This window comes from Epinephelus moara, chromosome 8 (assembly GCF_006386435.1).
Source record: "Epinephelus moara isolate mb chromosome 8, YSFRI_EMoa_1.0, whole genome shotgun sequence".
NCBI classification, from domain to species: Eukaryota; Metazoa; Chordata; class Actinopteri; order Perciformes; family Serranidae; genus Epinephelus; species Epinephelus moara.
In genome coordinates this window covers 1,880,686-1,903,237 of record NC_065513.1, presented here as the reverse complement: position 1 = coordinate 1,903,237, position 22,552 = coordinate 1,880,686, and the positions used below count along the sequence as shown (strand labels likewise).

General features: G+C 40.4%; 2 protein-coding genes across 7 annotated transcripts in view; both read left to right on the top strand.

The window, feature by feature from the left end:
* ehmt1a (euchromatic histone-lysine N-methyltransferase 1a) overlaps window positions 1-13,486 on the top strand; it is a 134,114-nt gene extending 120,628 nt beyond the window's left edge. For all 6 annotated transcript variants that reach the window (XM_050050315.1, XM_050050318.1, XM_050050317.1 and 3 more), the window contains 7 exons: window positions 1,836-1,980; window positions 5,403-5,480; window positions 7,352-7,467; window positions 9,390-9,476; window positions 9,590-9,668; window positions 10,852-11,027; window positions 11,129-13,486. In XM_050050315.1, the coding sequence (XP_049906272.1) occupies window positions 1,836-1,980; window positions 5,403-5,480; window positions 7,352-7,467; window positions 9,390-9,476; window positions 9,590-9,668; window positions 10,852-11,027; window positions 11,129-11,225 (778 nt within the window). In that variant the 3' untranslated portion in view covers window positions 11,226-13,486. The remainder of the gene's footprint in view (window positions 1-1,835; window positions 1,981-5,402; window positions 5,481-7,351; window positions 7,468-9,389; window positions 9,477-9,589; window positions 9,669-10,851; window positions 11,028-11,128) is intronic.
* Window positions 13,487-14,559: 1,073 nt separating this feature from the next.
* Window positions 14,560-22,552, top strand: part of cacna1ba (calcium channel, voltage-dependent, N type, alpha 1B subunit, a) — a 783,270-nt gene continuing 775,277 nt past the window's right edge. Inside the window, exons 1-3 of the mRNA XM_050050840.1 lie at window positions 14,560-14,941; window positions 15,349-15,651; window positions 19,981-20,086. Of these exons, the coding sequence (XP_049906797.1) occupies window positions 15,392-15,651; window positions 19,981-20,086 (366 nt within the window). The 5' untranslated portion in view covers window positions 14,560-14,941; window positions 15,349-15,391. The remainder of the gene's footprint in view (window positions 14,942-15,348; window positions 15,652-19,980; window positions 20,087-22,552) is intronic.

Genomic DNA, 22,552 nt, shown 5'->3' with positions numbered 1-22,552 from the left:
TGAGTTCAAGCCTCAGCTCATGCAACATTTCCATATGAGAAATCTACCCAAACTTTTCATAAAGGTCCAGTCCCATGCCAGATGTCCTCAACTGGAAACACAAGACAATAGTCCTGATGGTGGCGCTACAGCAAGCCTCTAAATTTCAAAACTTTGAAAATTCATAACAAATCAACCATATGTGCTACAGCTTTGCAGGTAAAATGGAAAAACGTATTACATTGGCATTTTTAGAACTTGCCAAGTCAGATTAAACTGGATATTAATGATGCTCTCAAAAGGACCAGGCCGCACGTGATGGCAGAATCAAAATAAGACTTTTAAGCACATTGTCAATGCAAAGTGTCCAAACAGCATGAGATTTGTTTCCAAACATGAATAATAATCAGGAATAGTTGTCTGACCAGGGGAGCAGAGCGAAGATACTCACGTACGAACCGGTGGGTTGAACATGCTCACCTATGTAAACAAACCACGCCAGCTAACATGGCACTGAATCTGCAGAATGGCAGGACCGTGAATGGTAGTGAGTCGATAAACAGTCCCATTATGGCGGTTTTGGAGACCTGCGGAGGCCCTCGATGTACTTGTGCTCCTCGTCCACGGAGCTGATCCACTTTCTGGCTCCACTGGACAGTGTGAGACGGAGCCAGGCGGGGTAGAGGAGAGCAGGCTTCAGACCCAGTTTATAAAGTTCTGTCATTACTCCGCTGTATTGTGCTCGCTGGCTGAGAACTTCGGGGCTGTAGTCCTCCACAACCTGAACCGGCTGGCCGTGATATTCAAGTTTCCCTCTCCGCCGTGCCTCTCTGATGAGAAAATTCTTCGTCTGGTACCAGTGTAGGCGGAGGATGACTGGCAGTGGTCGCTGTCCAGGGGCCGGCTTGGATGCTAGAGAGCGAAGAGCTCTATTGATATCTGGTGGTGAGGGCAGTGTGTTATTCCCATATATCTCACACAGCAGCTTCGAGAAGAACTCAGTAGGAGATTCGCTTTCAATGGACTCCAGTAAACCCAGGATACGTATGTTCTGCCTCCTGCTTCGGCTCTCCAAGTCGGTAACTTTAGCCTTAAGCTGAGCATTATCATTGCGTAGAGTCGAGCAAATATCCTCAAGGTCCATAACTCGTTGGCTGAGGTCTTCTGCAGCGAGTTCAAGAGATGAGACACGCTGGCCATGGTCCTCCACTGCAAGCTGCGTTTGGTCAAGTTTCGATTCGAGCTGGCTGAATGATGTTTTGAACTCGGTGGCTAACGCCTCGTGATGTTCCTCGAGCAGCGTGGTGATAGTTACCAGGGTTAAGCCAGCATTAGCATCTTCTTTTTTGCCCGACTTGCCGCCTTTCGCAGCAATTTCAGAGATAACAGGGCTTGTTCAAGCGAGACAAAAAGAGAGAAAATAAGAAAGGAAAAGGGGATTCGTTTTGGCGTGAAAGTTGGACAGCTGAAGCATTCACGGGAGCACTCGCACAACACGTCTACTCCATCTGCTCGCTGACCGGAAGCCCCTACTTTTAGTCTTTAAGCTATGCTAGGCTAATCACATCCTTCCTCAAGGTGTGTACTGCACACACAGGAGATTTATCTGATTCTGAATTGCTGAAAAGTTGTTGTTTTTGACTGTAGCGGTGTTCATTATGCATTATTTTCTCCATCTGCTTGTCATTAATTCTAGAATTGGTACTTGGAAGTCTTGTTAGTTTTCCACGTCATGTTTTCTTTATTTTATTGTGATATTGTCTTACAGATACCGATATAGATCTATATGCATGTATTTTTCCCTTTATAATAAAGTATTTGAGTCACATTTTAAAAACAAATTTTCCATCTCTTAGGGACATCTCTCGGGGGTATGAAGCAGTTCCTATTACTTGTGTGAATGGTGTGGACAGTGAGGCGAGCCCTGAAAACTTTAGATACATACCTGACAACTGTGTCACCTCCCCACTGAACATAGACAAGGACATCACTCATTTACAGGTGAGATTGCAGCTCTCTAAACTCATTTATCACAGTGCTCTAAAGAAGGCAGAACAAGATGCACCTTTAATATCCGTCTGTGTTTATTTTAAGAATAAGTCTGATGATACTTTATATTTTTCTTGTTGCAAACTAATCCCATGTGCAGACCCAATCCAACAATAAATGTATTTACTAACAAGTATTGCTTGTGTATCAGAGCCTGATAGATCTTCTTCTTCTGTGCCATAGAGCTCCACTGTTGTCCAAAAACTATTAAAGACACAGCAGTGAACCACACTGTTGCACTTGGGTGTTATGTTCCTTCATTACCATGAACACACACACACACACACACACACACACACACAGTAGTTTATTTTGACTCAATCCCACATACACTCTCCTGCTGCCACAAATACCAGAACACCAAATGTGGATTAATCTGCCACTGAAAATAGTCCCCCACAAATGAATAGTGCAGAGTAGTTTGCAAAAAACTACAGTGACTAGCTGTTATAGGAAACTACTGAATGCGCTGAAGTGCTACACACATGGTAGGAAGGTTCAGGTTCAGGTTCAGGTTACTTTATTGATACCCTCGCAATCAAGAGTCAAAACATCCATCACAGTTTGAACAATCAAAACAAAACATAGAATACAAGAAAGAAATTTAAAATCGACAGAAAGTGCTGCAATCCATGAAATAAAAGCAAAAGGAAAAAATAAAAATGCCAAGAGCAAAATTTCCTACAAGACATAGGTTAAAAGAATAAAAACAGTTCAATAGAATAAGAATAATAGGTTAAAAGAATAAAAACAGTTCAATAGAATAAGAATAAAACAATGAGATAAAAATCAATCAATCAATCAATAAATAAATAAATAAATAAATAAGAAACGATATATGCTCCAAAGTGACTGACTTGTCCAGTTTTGTGCAAAGATTCTACAGCTTGTTTACCAGTGTGATTGCAGCTGGAACAAAGCTGTTTTTGTATCGTTTAGTTACACAACTTAGGACTAAAAACCTGAGTCCAGAGGGAAGAAGCTGGAAGTCACTGTGCAAAGGATGCAAACTGACATTTAAAAGTATTAAGGAAAGTATTAAGAGACAAACAAAGTAGTGCTACACAATTAATCTAATCGCAGTTGCAATTGCGATGTCAGGCTGTACGATTACATAACCGCATAAAAGGCAGCGATTTGCATTTTAATGTAAATTAATGTTAACGTGTGTGCCTGTGAAAGTGACTACTTCTCCTGTAGTGTGTGGAGTGTGTTTGCATTACGCCCACAAGCTATCCTGGTGTGTGCAGCACGTATGGTCAGGTGACTACCCGGCATGCAGCAGTAAGTAATATGGATGCTGAAGAAGAGCATGAGCATGACCAAAAACAGGCTGAGTTGGTGGCGAAAAAAAGCCTAATGTCTATTATATGGCGATACTCTGGATTTAGGTTTGGCGAGTTTGAACAGAAAGACGTGCTGTGTAAAACTTTAAAAGTTAAAGTTGCCACAAGTTGCAACACGACCAAACTATATCAACACTTGAGACAGCACAGAGAAAAGTACAAAGAATGCATGCGAAAGAAAGCCAAGCCAAGTAACTTTAAAGACAAAGAGGTAACTGAAAGCCATCAGAGCCTCAAAACAACACCAACAAGCACAATTACGTAAACATTTGCAAGTGTCATGCCATACCACAAGACCTCAAAGAGACACAGGGAAATCACGGACTCCATAACAAACTATATAATAACAAATGAAAAATTGAGCAAAATTTTGCTCGGGCTTGGCCCACTTGACTTGCTGCTGTGTCTGTTGATGGTAATTTACACACTGTCCATAACAATAACTCGCAAGCGCTTGATTGCAGTAGTTGCTGCTAAGGGTGGCCCAACCAGTTATTAGGTTTAGGGGGCAAACACTTTTTCACACAGGGCCATGTAGCTTTGGATTTTTTTCTTCCTCATTAATAAAACCCTTCATTTAAAAACTGCATTTTGTGTTTACTTGTGTTATCTTTGACTAATGTTTAAATTTGTTTGATGATCTGAAACATTTAAGTGTGGAAAACATGCAAAAAAGTAAGAAATCAGGAAGGGGGCAAACACTTTTTCACACCACTGTATGTCAGATCAGGTCAGTGCCCCCCTAATATAATGGTAGGGGAAACACTGAATCAAGCAAGAAGACTCATGATACCATTTATTTATTATATTGTAATTGCAATAACAAATCGCGATATTGTCCACCAAAATCGCAATTGCACATTTTTATCAAATCGTGCAGCACTAAAACAAAGGCACTGTTGGTTTTAGTCTTTTCATGGATTTGTCGACAGTGAGAAAAACACAGAACATCTCCACCCTTACCCTTTAACCCTGTGCTGCTGCAGCCTTTATATTACTGTTACAGATTCACTTCAGACTTGTGCCATGTTGCACAAGTGTCTCAACTATTGGGGTTACCATTTGCTTTTTTATGCCTACATAACAGCGATAGCCATGGCTGAGGGCGTTTTGTTTTTGAGTTGTCTTTCTGTCCAACTGACTGTCCGTCTGTCCCATTCTCGTGAACGCGATATATCAAGAACTCCTTGAGGGAATGTCTTCAACTTTGGCATAAACATCCACTTGGCCTCAACAATGAACTAATTTGACTTTGGTGGTCAAAGGTCTGGGTCACTGTGACCTTGTGCCTGTCTCATTCTCATGAACACAATATCTCAAGAAGGTCTTGAGGGAATTTCCTCAAATGTGGCACAAACGTCCACTTGGATGTATGAATGAACTGATCAGAATTTGTTGGTCAAAGGTCAAGGTCACTGTGACATCACAAAACATGTTTTTGGCCGTAAATCAAGAATCCATACGCTAGTTATGACAAAATTTGAAACAAATGTCTAACAGGATGTAATGATGAAGTGATGACATTTTATATCCTAAAGGTCAAAGGTCTGCTTCACTGTGACATCATTATCTTTTGCAAAAACACTTTTCTGGCCATTATTCAGCATCATAACTCAGGAACAGAAGGGGAGACATATGGACAGATACTGAATTGGTGACACTACTCTTGAAACTGTGCTGACCGTATAAATCTTCTGTGATGCTAGGGGAAGCATGTGAGCATGTGTGTGAAGCATCCGTGTTTCCACAGACATGGATGTGAACTGTAAGTGCAACTTGAGTGGTTAAGGTCAAGTCAGCTGGAGGACTTCATAAAACCCTGCAAACATAAGCAACTGCTGTTTTCCAAATATCTAATTTCAATCTTTTATTTTTTTCACTTGTCCAAATTAGAAGAGGAAAACACTCCACAGTCTAAGTAAATTGCTCCAAACGTGTGCTGTTTAAAAATAATACAGCAGTGTCAGATAAAAGCTGCAAAATGTCATAATACCTGACTTAAAATAGTTCTCTCAATGTGTCATTCAGCACTGCAGTTGTACAGACGACTGCTCATCTACTACCTGCATGTGTGGTCAGCTCAGTCTGCGATGTTGGTACGACAGTGTAAGTTAACACACACACACACACACACACACACACACACACACAAAATAGACTGTAAATTGAAGTTGAATTTCGATTTAGTTAACACATTACATAATGTTATTTCAGTGTCCTTTACATTTAAAAGGAACCCTGACTAGTTAGACATGTAGGGCTCAATAAGCCACAATTTTTCTATTGTACTAAAATATGTTGTTAGAAAGATATGAAATGTTGTCATTGCTTTAAAATTCTCAATGTTTACAACGTATTTTTACCACAGGAGGCCGCCATTATTTTACTCGCGCAATGCATGCCAGGGTGATGATGTAGAATGGTTGCTCTGTGAGTTGTTTACCTGACGGCTGCTGCTATCTGACGCTATCACCAGAGAAAATGCCACATTGCGCTGCATTCAGATGTAATTTCCAGTCGAAAGACAACAAGGGAACTGATTTAAGTTTACACATGTTTCCTAGTGATAAGAAGAGGAGAAAGCAGTGGGAAAGTGCTTGTGGACGAACAGAACTTCCTAAAGACCCGCGGCTCTGTTCTCGCCACTTCTCCCCAGATGATTTTGAGGCCTTTAGTCGACTAGAGCTGCTAAAGGAGCTAACGGGTGCTGCTGGGTATAAACGTCGACTTAAACAAAATGCCGTGCCGACAATTTTCTCACATAAGGAGTCTAAACGCCCTCGGGAGGGGAGTGAAATGCGCGCAACAAAATGCCAAAAACAGGAGGCGCTGGATGCTCTCTTGTGCCGCAAAGAACCCGCTCCTGCTGCTGTAGCTTCTGAAGGTGAACCATCAGACACACACCACTGGTTATGGAGGAAGCTGACAGTCCACCCGTTCAACCCGTTCAATCCGTAAGTGTAAGTGTACAGTGTTCTCCAAGTAAGTCCGATGCAGATACTCAGACGGATAATATTAAAGACACGTCGGATGCAGCGTGTCGCAGCGTGTCGTGTGCTGTGATGCACGGGATATCTTCAACAATGATCAAACTCGTAAGCATCTTGTCAGTGTGTTTTACTGTGTATCACAACATATAAAGCATATGACAGTGGTGGATGCTAATCTCTGAGATCATTGATATTGGATGACGTTTTATGGTACCTTGAACAGCTGCTGACAAAAATTGAAGCTCCTGACAACACACGCTCTCTCGCTCGGTTGTCATGGAGATGCAGTTTCCGCACTGACACCAGCTGTTTTGTCCCACTCGCACCTCATGTCTCTGTTCGTCTACTACGTCTTCGTGTTCTTCCTTTATATTTTCTGTGTTGTCCTCCTCGCTAGCTTGTCGCTCGGGTTCAGATTGAAACGGCTGAATAGCTGACATTTTTCGCGCAGTTACCAGTTGTCAGAAACAGCGGTTGCAACCATTTGACGTCACTACCCACACTGCATTGCGACGTAAACAACAATGGCGACCTACGAGTGAAATTATATATTCTTTTTTTTTTTAGAACAAAGACTTATACAATGTTATTTATATCAAATTAATATAACGGACACTAATATTGATGATATAAGGCCTACATGTCTAACTAGTCGGGGTTCCTTTTAACAGCATTACAGTTACTTGTTGGTTGTCCATTTTACCATATTATGTTTTACGCTATGTCACATGCATGTTTACTCATTGATAATATGTTACAGTGAATGGAAGTTTGTTTGCACTATGTACAGTTTGACATTATCCATTAGCTTCTCTACAAAGTAGAGGGACAGTTTTACCTGTTTCATTTCCAATTTTTTGCCCCCAAAATATAATGCAACCTATTAATATAAAATTAAACGTGGCTGTCTGAAAGCAACATAACTTGTATAAAAAGAAAATGTGTGTTTTTTTTCTTGACAGCAGTTTGTAACTTGTCTCTATGTAGGAGGGTCGACTACCACTTGACTTCTGTCAGAAAGAGCCCCCAGTGCTGTTTGAGTGTCACCACGCCTGCTCCTGCTGGAGGACCTGCAGGAACCGAGTGGTCCAGAATGGACTGAGGTAGACTCACAAGTCAGTCTTTAGACGCTTTGCTTAACTAAAGACTGATGTCTTTCTTCCTGATTTTGTGTTTAGATGGGCAGATACAATTTCAGAGTTTAAAAAAACTCCCTACGTTGCAGAACCAATAGTAAATCCGCAGGGCGGTCCTTCGGTGGCTCGCTGAACTCTTGTGCTCGTAAACATAGTCCGACTGCGTTAAAAGTTTTAAACAAAGTCGCTGTAAGTCCTTCATTTCCACAATCTTGTGGACTGAGCATACGTTTGATAAAACAGAATTAAATCTCTCGGCATCCATTTTCAAGCTCTCTGTGTGTTTCTTTCCTTGCGGATGAGAAAAGGGGGAGGGCGTGTCCATTTCAAAAATGCAAGAGGCGTTGCTTTGTTGCCGGCCGTTTTCTCCGGTGTGTTAAACACACTTTAGAAATGAGTGTCCCCAGACTATCAGAAGGCAGAGATCTCTGATTGTCTGGTGGCGAGACTAGGACTGAGGTGACCTATTCCGCTTTGTGGCCTGTAGCTCTTCATTCAACAGCTAACTGTGGCTGTTTCTTAGTAATAATACTACTGCATTTTCTGCAATAAAAGCCCACAAAATAAAAGCCGCCCTGGTTTGCTGGGGGAAGGATTTTTATATTAAGCAGTGCAGATGTGCACAGTTTGCACCAGCAGTGACCTACATCAGCAAATCCAGCTCTAATGTGGCTGCAGGACAGTGGATCGGAAAATGGTGAGGCTGCTGTCTGTTGGATGAAATATGGGCAGGAATGTAGGAGTGAAACAAATCTAACCATGGAAGTTACATACAGTAGGAGCTGCTTAAGTACTGGAAGCTGAACAGAGACGGACTAAAAATGATGCTTTGAGGCTCTCTGTTGCTGACTTCCTGACCATCAGGTTAATGCCTAAAATCCCCACTTCAAATGTCTCATATCAGGATCAAATCAAGATGCTAAATAATAGGGATGGGAATCGCCAAAAGCCTCATGATACAATATTTTCACGACACTGAAGTCATGATACAGTAGTACCTCAATACAATATTGTCATGATACTTAAGTCATGATACAGTCTTAGCATGATACTTAAGTTATGATACAGTACTACCACGATACAATATTGTCACGATACTTGAGCTCTTTGTCACCTCCCTCGGGTCATTCCATAGCAGTTTTTGTGGTGTGAAATGGTGTATTGTCCTGTTGGCGGGCCACTGCCATTAGGGAGTGCTGTTGCCATTAGGTGATATACTTATTCTGCAACAGTGTTTGGGTGGGTGGAGCGTATCAGGTTGCAGCCACATGAGTGTCAAGACCAAAGGTTTCCTATAGGAACATAACATTGTAAAAAGATGATCAATGTTACTCACTTCACCTCTCAGTGGTTTTAATGTTTTGGCTGACATGTTCGAGAAACCATATTTTAAATGGGTTTAGTAATACACTCCTTTAAGGTACTATATCACTTAAGGTGGAGTCCTGCTTTATTACCTAATCTTGTGCCTGTAAGGACTTGAGACTTTATTTCACTTGATTTATTGTTCACATGGTTACATATTCCTGCAAAAGTGGTGTTTAATCAAACTGCCTCAAATTAACAGACACAGAAAACCTTGGGTTTGGTAGTCCTCAACCAGTAATCCAGCATAGGAGTATTGTTTGGTTTCTTGCTTACCATGTGAAGTGAGGGAGTTCGTACTAACATCATGACTGGAAGGCAGTGGTTTTATACCAGGCGAGAGAAAAAGGAACTCATTTTCCTCTTTCAGGAAAATGATAAGCTCTCTAAGTTGTTTTTCTCTCTTGGAACTGTGTTTTCTTGAATCAAATCAATGTGGTTTTTTGTCTTAATGTTCCTCTGAAGTGAGCTTCAGATCCTTTGGCTGCTGGATGAGCTAATTGCCTTGTTGTTGTTTGTTTCAGAGCTCGGCTGCAGCTCTTCAGGACACAGAAGATGGGCTGGGGAGTGAGGGCCATGCAGGATATCCCTCAAGGGACATTCATTTGCGAGTGAGGACAGGCTCTCATAAGAGAAACGACTGAATTCACTGTGTTACAGCATGAAATATTGAACAGAAGCTGTGCTCTGAGCCCCCCCCCCACACCATTGCTTCCTTCCACAGATATGTTGGAGAGATCATCACTGATGCAGAGGCCGATAAAAGGGAGAACGACTCTTTCCTCTTTACCCTCGACAATAAGGTGATTGAACTAGTTTACATGAATATTTAAGGCTGCTCTAGGCGATGGTACATGTTGGCTCTGAGACATAATTGCACCATTGTGTGAGGTCAGAGAAGAAAATTAGCTGATTTTAGAGCGTCCAGCTTGCTGCAGTTAGAATGCTCAATTAATACTATGACTTTTAGCAAGGAGAGGGACAATTCTGAGAACTAGTGTGAAGTTGCTGTTTTCGGATACTCTCAGTAGAAATTATTACAATGTACGGTGGTGTCCGAAAGCGTGAGACCACTAGCCAAGACTCTTCTATTTTACATTTATTTTAAATGCAATACCATTTTAAATTACAAATGACAATATCAGGTTAACAATCTGAGTGAAAAGATGAATCATTGAAAAAATGCACGGCTTTAAAAATATCTTAATATTTAGTCTGTCCTTCCATCCGTTCATCCGTCTGCCCCATTCTCTTGAACACCTGACAGAACACCTTAAGGGAATTACTTAAAATTTGACACAAACGCCCACTTACGCTGAAGAATACAATGATTTGAATTTTGTGGTCAAAGGTCAAGGTCAGTGTGAACTCATAAAAGATGTTTTTGGCCGTAACTTAAGAATTCTTATGCTAGTTATGACAAATTTTCACACAAATGTCTAAAAGGATATAATGATGTGATGACATTTTATATCCAAAAGGTCAAATGTCAACTTCACTGTGAAGTCAAAATATTTTGCATAAAACACTTTTATGGCCATTAGTCATCATCATATCTCGAGGGGGAGAGACATTTGGTCAGATACTGAATTGGTGACACTCATCTTGGGTACCCACCTTGAGACTGCTGATTGTATAGATCTTCTGTGTGTGAAGCATTCATGTTTTCACAGACATGGATGTAAACTGTAAGAGAAACTTGACTGGTGGGCGGAGACATACACATATTTTTGGACTGTTTATTTTTGTATGTTTGTTGCACCGTTGAACTTGTGATGTCACTGTATTTCAAAGTCTCAGCAATTGACTTGGTGAGTATGCTATCAACTGGTAGAAATATTAGCCATTTTACAATCCAAATAACACCCCAGTTGTATTGTCTAGTTATTTTTTAAGAGTTTCCAGTCCACTAGATGGTGGGGTGTCACCAGATAATCCCAAAGACAACATGTGACTGTGACACTTTTTGCTCATCATCTTGTTCAGGTGGGAGATATACACTGTATTGACGCGAGACTCTTTGGCAACATCGGGCGCTTCATCAACCATCTGTGTGAGCCCAACCTGCTGGCTGTGAGGGTGTTCACCATGCACCAGGATCTACGCTTCCCCAGGATAGCTTTCTTCTCCAGCAGGCCCATCAAAGCTGGAGACCAGATAGGGTGAGCTTAGTTCCGACCACTATCTTTCATTTCCTCTCCAGTAGACAACTTCAGTAAACAGAATAGAGATGATATGATGAACCAGTGTCTCTTCCTCACAGGTTTGACTACGGCGATCATTACTGGAGGGTAAAGAGCAAATACTTCAGCTGCCAGTGCGGGTCTCTCAAGTGTCGCCACTCAGCTGGTAGCAGATAGAAACTCACTGATGACCACTGATCCCTGATGATATTCTGTTCATGTCAGAAACACTGTCTCTCTGAACCAGATTCTACATAAGAGTGATGCTATGATCACATAAACACCAATGGGATTTTCTGCTATTCAGTTGTTTCACAGTTTGAAAGCCACAGATGAAAGATAAACATCTGAAAATCGGTCACCTCAGAGCACAGGATCTAACCTATTTTTACACCTAATAAGGTTACGCCTTCATATGAGGAACACTGCGGCTTGCTGCCAGCAAAAAATACTGTATGTGAAGGTGGGTTTAACCAGCCAGTAAGCAGGTTAAATCATTTTAACAGATGTTTTAACATCCATGGACTCTTCCTTAAAGGCTGCATTTGCTAACTTTTATGAAAATAACATTTTGTCATATTTGCTGAAACTCACTACATCCACACAGTAGGAATGCAAGATATGGATTTATTTTCAGATGATACTGATAATTATCTGCTCCTCATGGCCGCTACTGATAAGATAAACGATAATGTCACATTTTTATATTTTAAAAAGAAGTTCATAACCTGTAGTTTATGCACACCTTAGGGTAAGAGAGGCTAAGATGTAGGTAGCAAAGTGGACGATTTAATATTCCATGGCTCTGACCTAAACAAATCTGACATCACTACTGTTTACACAACAAAAACAAACAGTATTGGCACTTCCAATGTTAATTTAGTTTGTTTAGTAAAGTACATCAGAAGCTTGACAAACATAATTTGGCTTTTGTAGAGGGTTTTGCCAAAAATTCAAATGAAATGCTCTGACATATTCTGTCACATCAGACATGTCAGTGTATTATACACAAGTAACTGAAGTGCATCCCTCAAAACAAAGGCTTTGTGTATCCTATACATTGATTTATTTGTGGTGGCCTGCAACAATGTCAACACTTTTTTTTGAGTATATAAAATGGGTAAACACTAATTTTATTGTAGAGCTGCACATAGCATCTTGATGAACAGCTCGGTGTTGGATGTTAGCTGCTGCTGCTGCTGTTGTTTTTGCTCAAGCTAACACAGCAGATGTTCAACTGAACGTGTGCCGGGAAGACAGCAGCTCAGGAAATGGTCCTTCAGCTCTGCAGCTAACTAGTGTCATAGCAGCTACAAAAAGGGATCAGACCCCTGGCACAATCATGTTGTCTTTCTCTAAAACTATGAAAAACGTCCACACTGGTGTTGGGCTCCCTAGTTAGCATGCTGCACTTGCTCTTCAGCTTCTTCTTCTTTTTTGTGTTTGTTGGCGATGTAGGTGCTGTGCCAGTGGAGTCAATGAAACCAATTTGGCTTTGTAACATAAACTGTTTATCAGCTATAATGGTATTATCTGAATAATTAATAATAATATAAATTTCCCATTATCAGCTGATAATCTATCGGCCTGACATATATCGTTCATCCCCACCAATCACTATTACATGTGACACATAGTCTGTGGGGAAAAAAAAGAAAAAAAAATGGATCGGATGGCATTTGCTAGAATCTACTGTGGCTGTTGGAATGCAGCCAATCAGAGCCAAGGAGTCTCCCCAGTGCCGCTGTCAATCATGTCAATCATTGCTCGTGAACTGTGGTCAAACTGTCAATATAGGCAGCGCTGATCAAATATGAATCAATATTCTGTTACTGCATTGTCTATTTCCTTTCTCAGATATTTTCTGAAACATTTTAGTGTAATTTTATGCTGTAAAATGAGAGTTTGCTCTGGCCAGTGGGTGGTGCTTGGTTTTTGCTAATTGTTTTCAACATGGCGGCCAGGTCACAAACTTTCTCATTTTACAGCTAAACAGTACACTGAGGTGATAAATAGGCAATGCAATCACAGAGTCTTGATTCATATTTGATCGGCCCTGCCTAGTTTGACAGTTTGACCTCAGTTCATGAGCTGTGACTGATATGATGGACAGCTGCATTAGAGACTCCTTGGCTCTGATTGGTTGTTTTTGTTCTTGTGTAATAGGTTTTTGCAAATGCCATTAGAGGGGGCAGAGGAACTTTTTTTTCAGAGATTATCTGTCTCATTTAGTGCTGTGTGAATATAGTTAGAGTTTCAGCAAATATCAGGGGGGTTTTTTTATATAAAAGTTCCCAACTGTAGCTTTCATACTGCAAAGTGTATTTGTGGATTAATAAAGTGAAGTAATGTTTTGGTAGTCTGATCCCTTCAATGAACATGCTTTTTACTACTTGTCTAATAAGCAATTAAACACATTTTTGAAGTGTCATTTGTCATTTGCACTTGAAAATGGATTTAATAATTTGAAATGTTTTACATAATTTTTATGCTTCCACGCCGGCGATAGCCATGGCCGGAGGCATTATGTTTTCGGGTGGTCCGTCCTACCCACTTTTGTGAACGCGATATTTCAAGAACGCCTTGAGGGATTTTTACTAAATTAGGCACCAGCATTCAGTTAACCTTAACAATTAGATTTTGATGGTCAAAGGTCAAGGTCCCTGTGACCTTGAATCCATCTCATTCTCATGAATGCAATATCTTAAGAACACAAAGTGAATTTCTTAAAATTTGACACAAACGTCCACTTGGACTGAACAATAAACTGATTGGAATCTGGTGGTAGAAGGTCAAAGGTCAAGGTCAGTGTGACCTCATCAAATGTGTATTTGGCTGTAACTCAAGAATTCTTGTACTAATTATGACAAAAATTCACACAGTAGTCTATTAGGATAAAATAATGAAGTTTTATATCCAAAAGGTCAAAGGACAACTTCACTGTGACATCATAATAGTCTGCATAAAACACTTTTCCATTACTCAACATCATATCTCAGGAACAGAAGGGGAGACATTTGGTCAGATCTGAATCAGTGACACTAATCTTGGCTGATTACATAGATCCTCTGTGCTGACAGGGGGAAGATGTAGCCTATGTAAAGCATGTTTTCACAGATGTCATAGATGGACAGACAGACAGACAGATAGAAATGAATAATATTTTGTGAAGTAGGCCTAACTGTAATTTAATTACATAGTTTTTCTTAGTAACTGATTACAGTTACATTTATTTATTATAAATTTTACCTAATGTCACCTCAGGAATCCTTGCAACAGATGTTTTACTTTAAAAAGTTTGACCGGAAGTTGTGTACTCCTGCCTGCGATTTATGCTAGACACCCACCCGATATACACTACGTTATAATGCAATTACATTATTTTTTAATGTTTTATTTATTTCACATTTATTAGGCTACTGTTAAAAAATCATTCGGTCTGTTTATGAATATGCTCTTATATTGAGAGCTATCGCGGAAATCTATTATTTCGTGCAACTTTACCCCGGTCTCTCTCTCTCTCTCTCTCTCTCTCTCTCTCTCTCTCTCTCTCTCTCCTCCCTGTTGCTATGGAAACAGGACCGGTCCAGGTGGAGCCTCTGACTGGCGTCTTGTCGGTCACGTGGGCTCTGTGGATGAGGAGCAGTGGAGAAAGTAGTGCATCTATTCACATTAACAGCGACTTTGTAATAACAACCTGCACAGTCGTCATTTCTCCTCGATGGAACAGAAAAAGAAAAACTGACAGCGACGTTTTTTCCCTCCCGGTACCGTGGGGCAAGGTGGTTCAAAGGAAAAAAAAATCAGCGTTAAGTCGAAATGGAAACAAATCTTTAGGGAACAGAAGGGATGTTTGTGGACGCTCTCTGAAGGAAAATTATCCCGACGCTGAGGTATTTTCTCTGCTGTAGTCTTGTGCTAAACTGAGATTTTTTTAAAGGGGTATTGGTAGAAGGAGCATCATATGGCATGGAATTAAAGCGTTGACACCAGTAGGCTATATTTTACCTCCTTCTGAGGACCGGGGCAGTCAGCCGGAGGAGAAACACCCATGAAAAATGATGCATCATGGAATCTGATCATCTAAACTTTGAGCAACAATTTAATGTCTGGAAGAGTGACAGCATGGGAAGCAGCAGAGACGGGGAGATAACAGACTAACGCTGCTGAAAAAGAAGCCCCCCTTTCTGTGTTTTGTTGTGAATGTTTGACTCTTCTATTCTTCGACGTTACACGCACCTAAAGGACCAGGGGGACGGGGCAGTGTGTGTTGTGATGCTTCTTCTTCATGTCTTTTCAGGTGTCAGTTTTGGTTTTCCCAGGAAGATCCGTGCTATTCCAGAATGGCTCGCTTTGAAGACGAACTGTCTAGCCGCTATAGTGGCAGCTGTCCCGTGGGCCCGACCAGAGGAGCCAGCCGGCAGCCGGGGCCTGCGGGGGTCCAAAGGATGTACAAGCAGACGATGGCCCAGAGAGCCAGGACCATGGCCATTTACAACCCCATTCCAGTCAAACAGAACTGCCTCACCGTCAACCGCTCTCTGTTCATCTTCAGTGAGGATAATATCATACGAAAATATGCCAAAAAGATCACCGAATGGCCATATCCTTACAGTTCAGTCTAACCATCGTAGCTAGCCTACATATGTTGTTCGTTCCCATATAACGCGGAATTATTGTGCTGAACTCCGCGGAAAAATATGGTCTTTTTAGGTCCCCTGCTTACCGGAAGAAGATAAATGTATCTTGGAAATGATACACCATCTTAAATTATGCATAAGGAAAGGCGCTTTAATTCGGCATACATACGTTATGTGAAGAAGCGTTTATATCACTAAAATAAAAATAAAAATTCTACAGTTGATTCTCCTGTTAAAGGGAGAAGTGTGCTGCTTGTGCCACAAATGAATTAGGCTGTCAGGTCTTTTTTCAGAAAACGTCTGATTTTCTTCAGTCTGTGAAGCTAAGACTGTTGACAAGAAGGGGACCTCAAAGAGCCACATTTCTGATGGAGTTCGGCCTCATTTTTCCATATTTCCCATCAGAAAAAAAAACAACAAAAAACAGAACTTTAATTGTTTAGTAATTAGGCAGGCCTTTTGGGAAGACTGAGTGCATAGCACGTTGCTTGGTGTTTTAACTTATGTTTCACTAAAGTTCATTAATTAGTTTTATGCCAAGTGTTCTATTATTGGGGTTTCTGGTCAAGGCATTATTTAATTAGATTGTCATTTGATAAAGAATTTGTGGAAGATTTCTGTTATTCGTCTTCATTGTGGACAGATGGAGTGAAACCTCTGGCCAGAACAGTTGTCATTCAATTCTAATTCTTAGCCCACGGATTAGGTTAGAATATAGAGCATGTCAAGGTTTATTTATTAATTTTCAGACTTCCTGATAACACCGTTGTGCAGGTTTACCTGGAAGGCCATTTTCTCTCTGACAGTTAATTGTGAAGGTTGCAGTCTGCAGATGGTGCTGTCCAGTGTGTTGAACTTCGAGCTAACTTCGAGCTTCGGCTGGCCTCAGCATCAAAGTAGTGGCAAACTGCATGGGTGTGACACAAAACAAACCAGCCATACCAATCAAATGCAACAAGGATTCAGGTTTCAGATTAGCAAATAATGAAATAATATCTCACTGGTGCAGATTTGGATACTTTCTGAGGAAAAGTCAATGGTAAAACACCACATGCTAATGAGTGTTAGCCTATAGGTGTCACATTTAATTCACATTAAGTTGTGTAATGGCCTCCATTACTTAAGTCAGTGGTTGATTACCCCCGACGCTGAGCAAACATGTATCATGCTTTGCTGCTGCAGTGCATTACTGAGCCCTTTATCCTGATGCAGAGCAATCATGGCAGTGCTGCAGGAGGATGTATTGTGGCCCCGAGCATTTAACTTCAAGTTTAACTTCACATGAGGAGCACTAGTCAGCCAGTGAAAACAGTTTTATAACGTCTTCTGTAGCTCTGGAGGGAGTTTTTCAGAATATGAAAAATAACCCTGGTGATATTATCAGGGTTGTCTCAGCTAGGGGTGGGGCAATTCATCGATGTAATCAACGTAATAGATTACAATGAGCTCTTTGTTAAGACAGTAGCAGAGAGCACCGTCCAGTTTACTTTTTGTCCCTACCCAAACATTATATATCAGGATTATCAACACGTGGAACGTGTGTCTGTGAGTAGTAGTCACTTAAACTTTCTGCGCTGCCGCTAATGATACGCATGCATCATCTGACGTTGTTATTTGGCCGTTAAATATTTTCTGTTTACTTCAATGGGCACACACGAGCAACAAAATGTCTTAAACTAATGTTCCAGGCTGTGTGAAGGTCTGTGATTTCGGTTACAGTTGTAAATCGTTTCAGTTATTTTCCTCGCCCCACACTGATGCAAAAATACATTTGCCAGTAATTATCTTAACTGCATATTACTGCAATGATGAAATATATCCATGTCATAACAATATTAAGTTTTCAGGCAAGTACTGGTGAATACTGATTCACCAGTTCAGTGAACGGACTGCTGTGATATACAGTAATTAAATTAATGTATGTGTTACACCAGTGCTTTTGAATTTGAGGTCCAATACTTTCTGATCAGGTATCTGACACATATTATCATCATCATTATCATTATTATTATTATTATTAATAATAATAATAATAATAATAATAATAATAATATCATAACACAATAGTGACATAGACATTAGACTAATCAAAAAATAATTGTTACATTAATTGATAAAAAATCATTAGGCGCAGTCTCAGTCTAGTCCCAGCCAGCACTTGTGAGTTAAAACATTGAACAGGAAGTCTAAATAATGAATTGGGGCTGATGGGGGTGGATGTTCTAATGAAAGGTCCTGTTGGATTACATCTTGGGAAATGTAAGACCCAGTCTTTCTGGAATTTGATCCACACAAGGAATGGAAAGTCAGGATCACTTAACCTCTGCTTCTCTTATTTTGACCACTCTTTTTAAAATCTGTCACATGTGAGTGCCTCAGCTTTATGGAAGTACTGAAATCTGCTTCAAGAGTTGTGTCCCAATTCTATAATACATACAAACTGTATACATTAATAATTATACACTAATCTTTTTTTTGTACACTGTTTTAACAGTTAGCATAAAAGAAATACTTAACCATACTCACTTACATACTTCAGCATTTTATACTAAACTGTATAATATGTGTGCCACTGGATATCGGTCAAATTGCGACTTTAGATTGCTACTTCAAATAACAGTTAACAGTCTTAACAATCTGAAATGCAGTTGTTATTTCATGTTTTCTAAGGTGTTCCTTACTGTGAGCAGCTCCTCCATTTTCTTTATGCGTTGTGGCAGAATGTGGTGCTGGGATTTTATGTAAAAACAAAACAAAACAAACAAACAAACAAACAAAAATAAGACCCAGAGTGTTAACATGCACACTGACTGTTTTAAGTATACTTATTGCGTCATTTCTCCAGTGTGAACCATGGATGCATTAGAAGAACTGCATACAGCATGGAGTAGCCCAGGAATGAGTGCAGAAACCCAGAAATGAGTTGGCATTTCAGCACTCCTGCTTCCCTCGTCTCAAAGTCAGTGGTGTTTTTTTAATGGTTTTTGGTTATATGCCTGAAATAAGGTCTGTGGTTAGTACAAGCTGAAGAGACTTTCAGTTTTTGTTCTAGTTCAGTCAATCCCCCACTCGTGAACTTTGAAGCTTCTATGTGTCTTAAAAATGGCAGTTGCTAACAGGTGACTAAATCAGACCAAAGAACATCAACACACTGAGCCGTGCCAACATGGCTTTACAGTCTTGTTATGGTGGTGATGTTAGGTTTTGTGACCGTATTGTAGTTTGTTTATTTACTTCAGGGGATTGCATTTAGGCTTCAATATTTATGAAAGTGATGATCGTCAGTGGAGATTATTTTGCTGAACAAAACTTGCTAGTATCATAAATGTGTGTTTGCCAGAGCTTATTTTCTGCAATACTCTAAAATCCAATGAAAAAATCTTATTGGCTTTTTGATGAGGGAACCAGGGTGATGCTAACTCCACATCGACCTACAGAAAAACGTCATCCCTGGAGAACTTTATTGAACACGGGGCCCCATTCATTTCTATGAGAGTTGCTAAGTGCCGCATAAAGTCAATTGATTCAGCTAACGCATATGAAATTACCCCAATGATCAGTGCTAGTTCTGCACTGTGCGGCCCATAGAGCAGGCGCACTAGAGACTTACAGCAACTTTTATCAGACCAAATGGATCAAATCTTGATAATGTAACAAACCATTTTGTAGGGGTATTGATGCTCAAATGAAATTATCCACTGATTTACAGAAGTCTTTTTTACAGTCCATGAGGGAAAAAAAAGTATTTTTGGGCCACAGGGAATCACATGACGGACCTTGTAAATTGCAGCACCACTGTTTGGCCTTTTAGGAAAATTAGTTTCAAAGCCTAGCCCACTTGCTGGGGGCTTGATGTGAACACACTGCATATGCGAATGCTGTTTAGAATTAGTGTGCTGTATAAATATGGGACCTACAGTATGTTGTATCTTATGACTGCAGTGCACTCCTGTCTGTTAGAGTCTGTTGGCCTCCTTTCATGAATTTCTCCTGGTATGACAGAAAGAAACTCTTTTCTTTTGATGCTGAAAAACTGACACCAAAGCTGACATTTACTGATGCATGAATTAGCCAAAAAAGTATCTGCTGTAAAATGTGTGGATGTTACAGTTTACATTTTTTAGAAAGATGCACAAACACCAAGCAACAATTTAGGTCCATGAAGTATGTTCCCGGGCATGGTTTTTCCATTTTCCATTGGAAAATTATAATTGATTTAATGGTATGGTTTATGTTTGCATGTGTAGCAGCCTGTGAATTTGCTCTCCACAAGATTTCCTTAACACTTCCACTCCATTTGAATACATGATCCTGGCCACCATTATAGCAAACTGCATTGTGCTGGCCTTGGAGCAACACCTACCAGCCTTAGACAAGACACCAATGTCAGAGCGTTTGGTAAGTATCCATTGATCCACTTCCTGAGATGGGCTGAAACCCTTTCTGACAGACATACCACAGAGTTCATGATGATTTTAAGCCATCAGATGTTTCATCAGGACTGTGTCGCTGCATTATAAAATTCTCTATACAGCTTTTCTGTCTTTACCCAGCTATTATCTAGTCCCAGTAAACATTATGGACACAAATGAGCATGTCTTGACTCTTGTCAGGGAGCTGTGGCCCTGTGTTGGTATGGCTGCAACTACCAATTATTTTCATTATCAATTAATCTGACAATTATTTTTTTCTATTTATTAATTAATTGTTTAATGGAAAACATAAAAACATAATGAAAACATCAGTTTACAAACTCTTACACAGCTCCGACAGTATAATCCAAGTTCCATTTGTCCAGTCTTGTGCTCAGTACTTACTAAACACATGCACTCTTGCTAAAATGTTAGGATTTAAAACATGTCAGTACAAACAACCTGGGCTAGTCACACACTGATGAGTAGTGTGCCTGGTCCAGGCTCAAGGCGCGCCACCATAGGCAGAAGTGTTTTATATTGTAACATATTAGCAAAAATGCATGTGTCTGTAATGTACTGAGCATATGACTGGATTAAAGAGACTTGGATCATACTGCAGGAGCTGTGTGAGAGTTTGTTAACTGATGTTTTGGTATAGTTTTGTTGTTGTTAAATGTGGACCCTGATTACTTCAATTCATGAAGAATGTTCACCTTTTATGGATTCTCTGTCCACCATGAAGGCATGAGAGAAAAACGTGTTGCATCAGATTCTGCTAAACTGATGAAATACGATCAAGGAAGGCTAGTTTTAGTAAGAAATCTTTGAGTTTTAACACTTATCTATGACATAACACTGCCAGAGATTTATAATAGTTGGAGGAAGGATTTTATTACTATGGACATTTAAGACAATGACAATAATTTCATCCTCCGTCTTAAGGACTGCAATGAAAGCAGCAGCATTATCCCATTCATGCCACAGGGTAACCAGGAATATATGCTTACCCGTACCTGATTGGCCAACAGAGTGCCTTACCAATAACTTCGCATTGTGTTGTGGCAAAAGATTAGATTCAACTTTTTGCTGAAGACATTTTTTTGTTTGTTTTCTTTTGCCTTAGCCCTCTCTGTTAGTATAGCCACTGCTGTGTTTTTATTGAAACAAATGAGGAGGCTGCCTTTTTTTTTAACACAGTGTTAATGTCGATCTGAACACACTCTCTAGAAATCCCTCATAATTTAACAAAAGAAGCCAAGAGTTAAGTGCTGTCTTTACACAAGCAGCCTTGCAAGACATTTGTATAATACAGTCTAAAATTGGCAAAATGGTGATTTAAATCAGGGAGGATGTGATCAAAGAATCAGTCAGAGTAAAAAACATAGTAAACAATCTGACCAGATATTCAAAGCCAGCTTTCAGGTCTAAATCTTCAAATCTAGACTAATCAAGTAATTTCTAATTTTTGTGATGCAGTTATGCAGCATTGTCATCTGAAATGCTCCACAGACATTGGTTTAAAGTGTACAATTGCATGAAAAGGAAGGCCAGAACCAGAAATAATACACTAAGTGTCACATCAATAGAACAGCTTTTCCCCCCCAATTTAATGTATATGTAAACTGACCACTTTTGTGAAAGGGAAACATTGCCTATATTTAACCAGCTCTGTGTCATTGCGCTGTGGGCAGTGTGTGCAGATGAACGGTGTTTGGCTTTGACCCATACTGTGAGCGCCCGCAACCCACTCATTTGCTGGTGACTTTCAATGATGTGGACTTTTGTCAGCAGATGAGTAGGAGCTTGTAGGAGCTTGAGATCGGACAAGTTGGCTGACACCATACCGCCTGCTGCTCCTTGAGCTCCTTGAGCCAGACCTCCAATCTATTAAATATTCACTCTACAGCTTGCCATCCAGTGCTGAACTGAGTTTATATAATAGTTTTGTGGAGATATTATTTACCAAGTTGGATAATTTTGGACAAGATGTCAACAAGAGAAGAAAGATTGACAAGTGCTGATATCGTTCATACGTGGACAAAAGACAGACTGAGGACTGAGTTAGTAAAGGCCTCAGATCTGCTGAATGTCCTCCAAGACAGAGAAGAGGAATGTGTAACAATGTTGAAGCAGGCCTTACTGGAGATGCAAGAGCTTAAAACGAGGCAAGATGCCTTTGGCAAAGAAGTTCAAGACCTCAAAGCTCAGAATGAAATTCTCAAGCAGCAACTTGCTGAAGTAAGTGCAGAAAGTAAGAACATAAGGGGCTCTAGTTTCCCATCGTGGCACAGGGTGGCGAACCCTGCGCAGAGCTAGTTTCGAGCAGTGCAACCCGAGGCGCGCTCAGTTTGGTAGTTTGGCAGACCGAGGTGCGCTGAGATGGGTGTGGCGGCGCAGCAGGGGGAGGTGTCGACAGATCCAGCTTGGCGCAGTGACAGTTTTGTGCCAA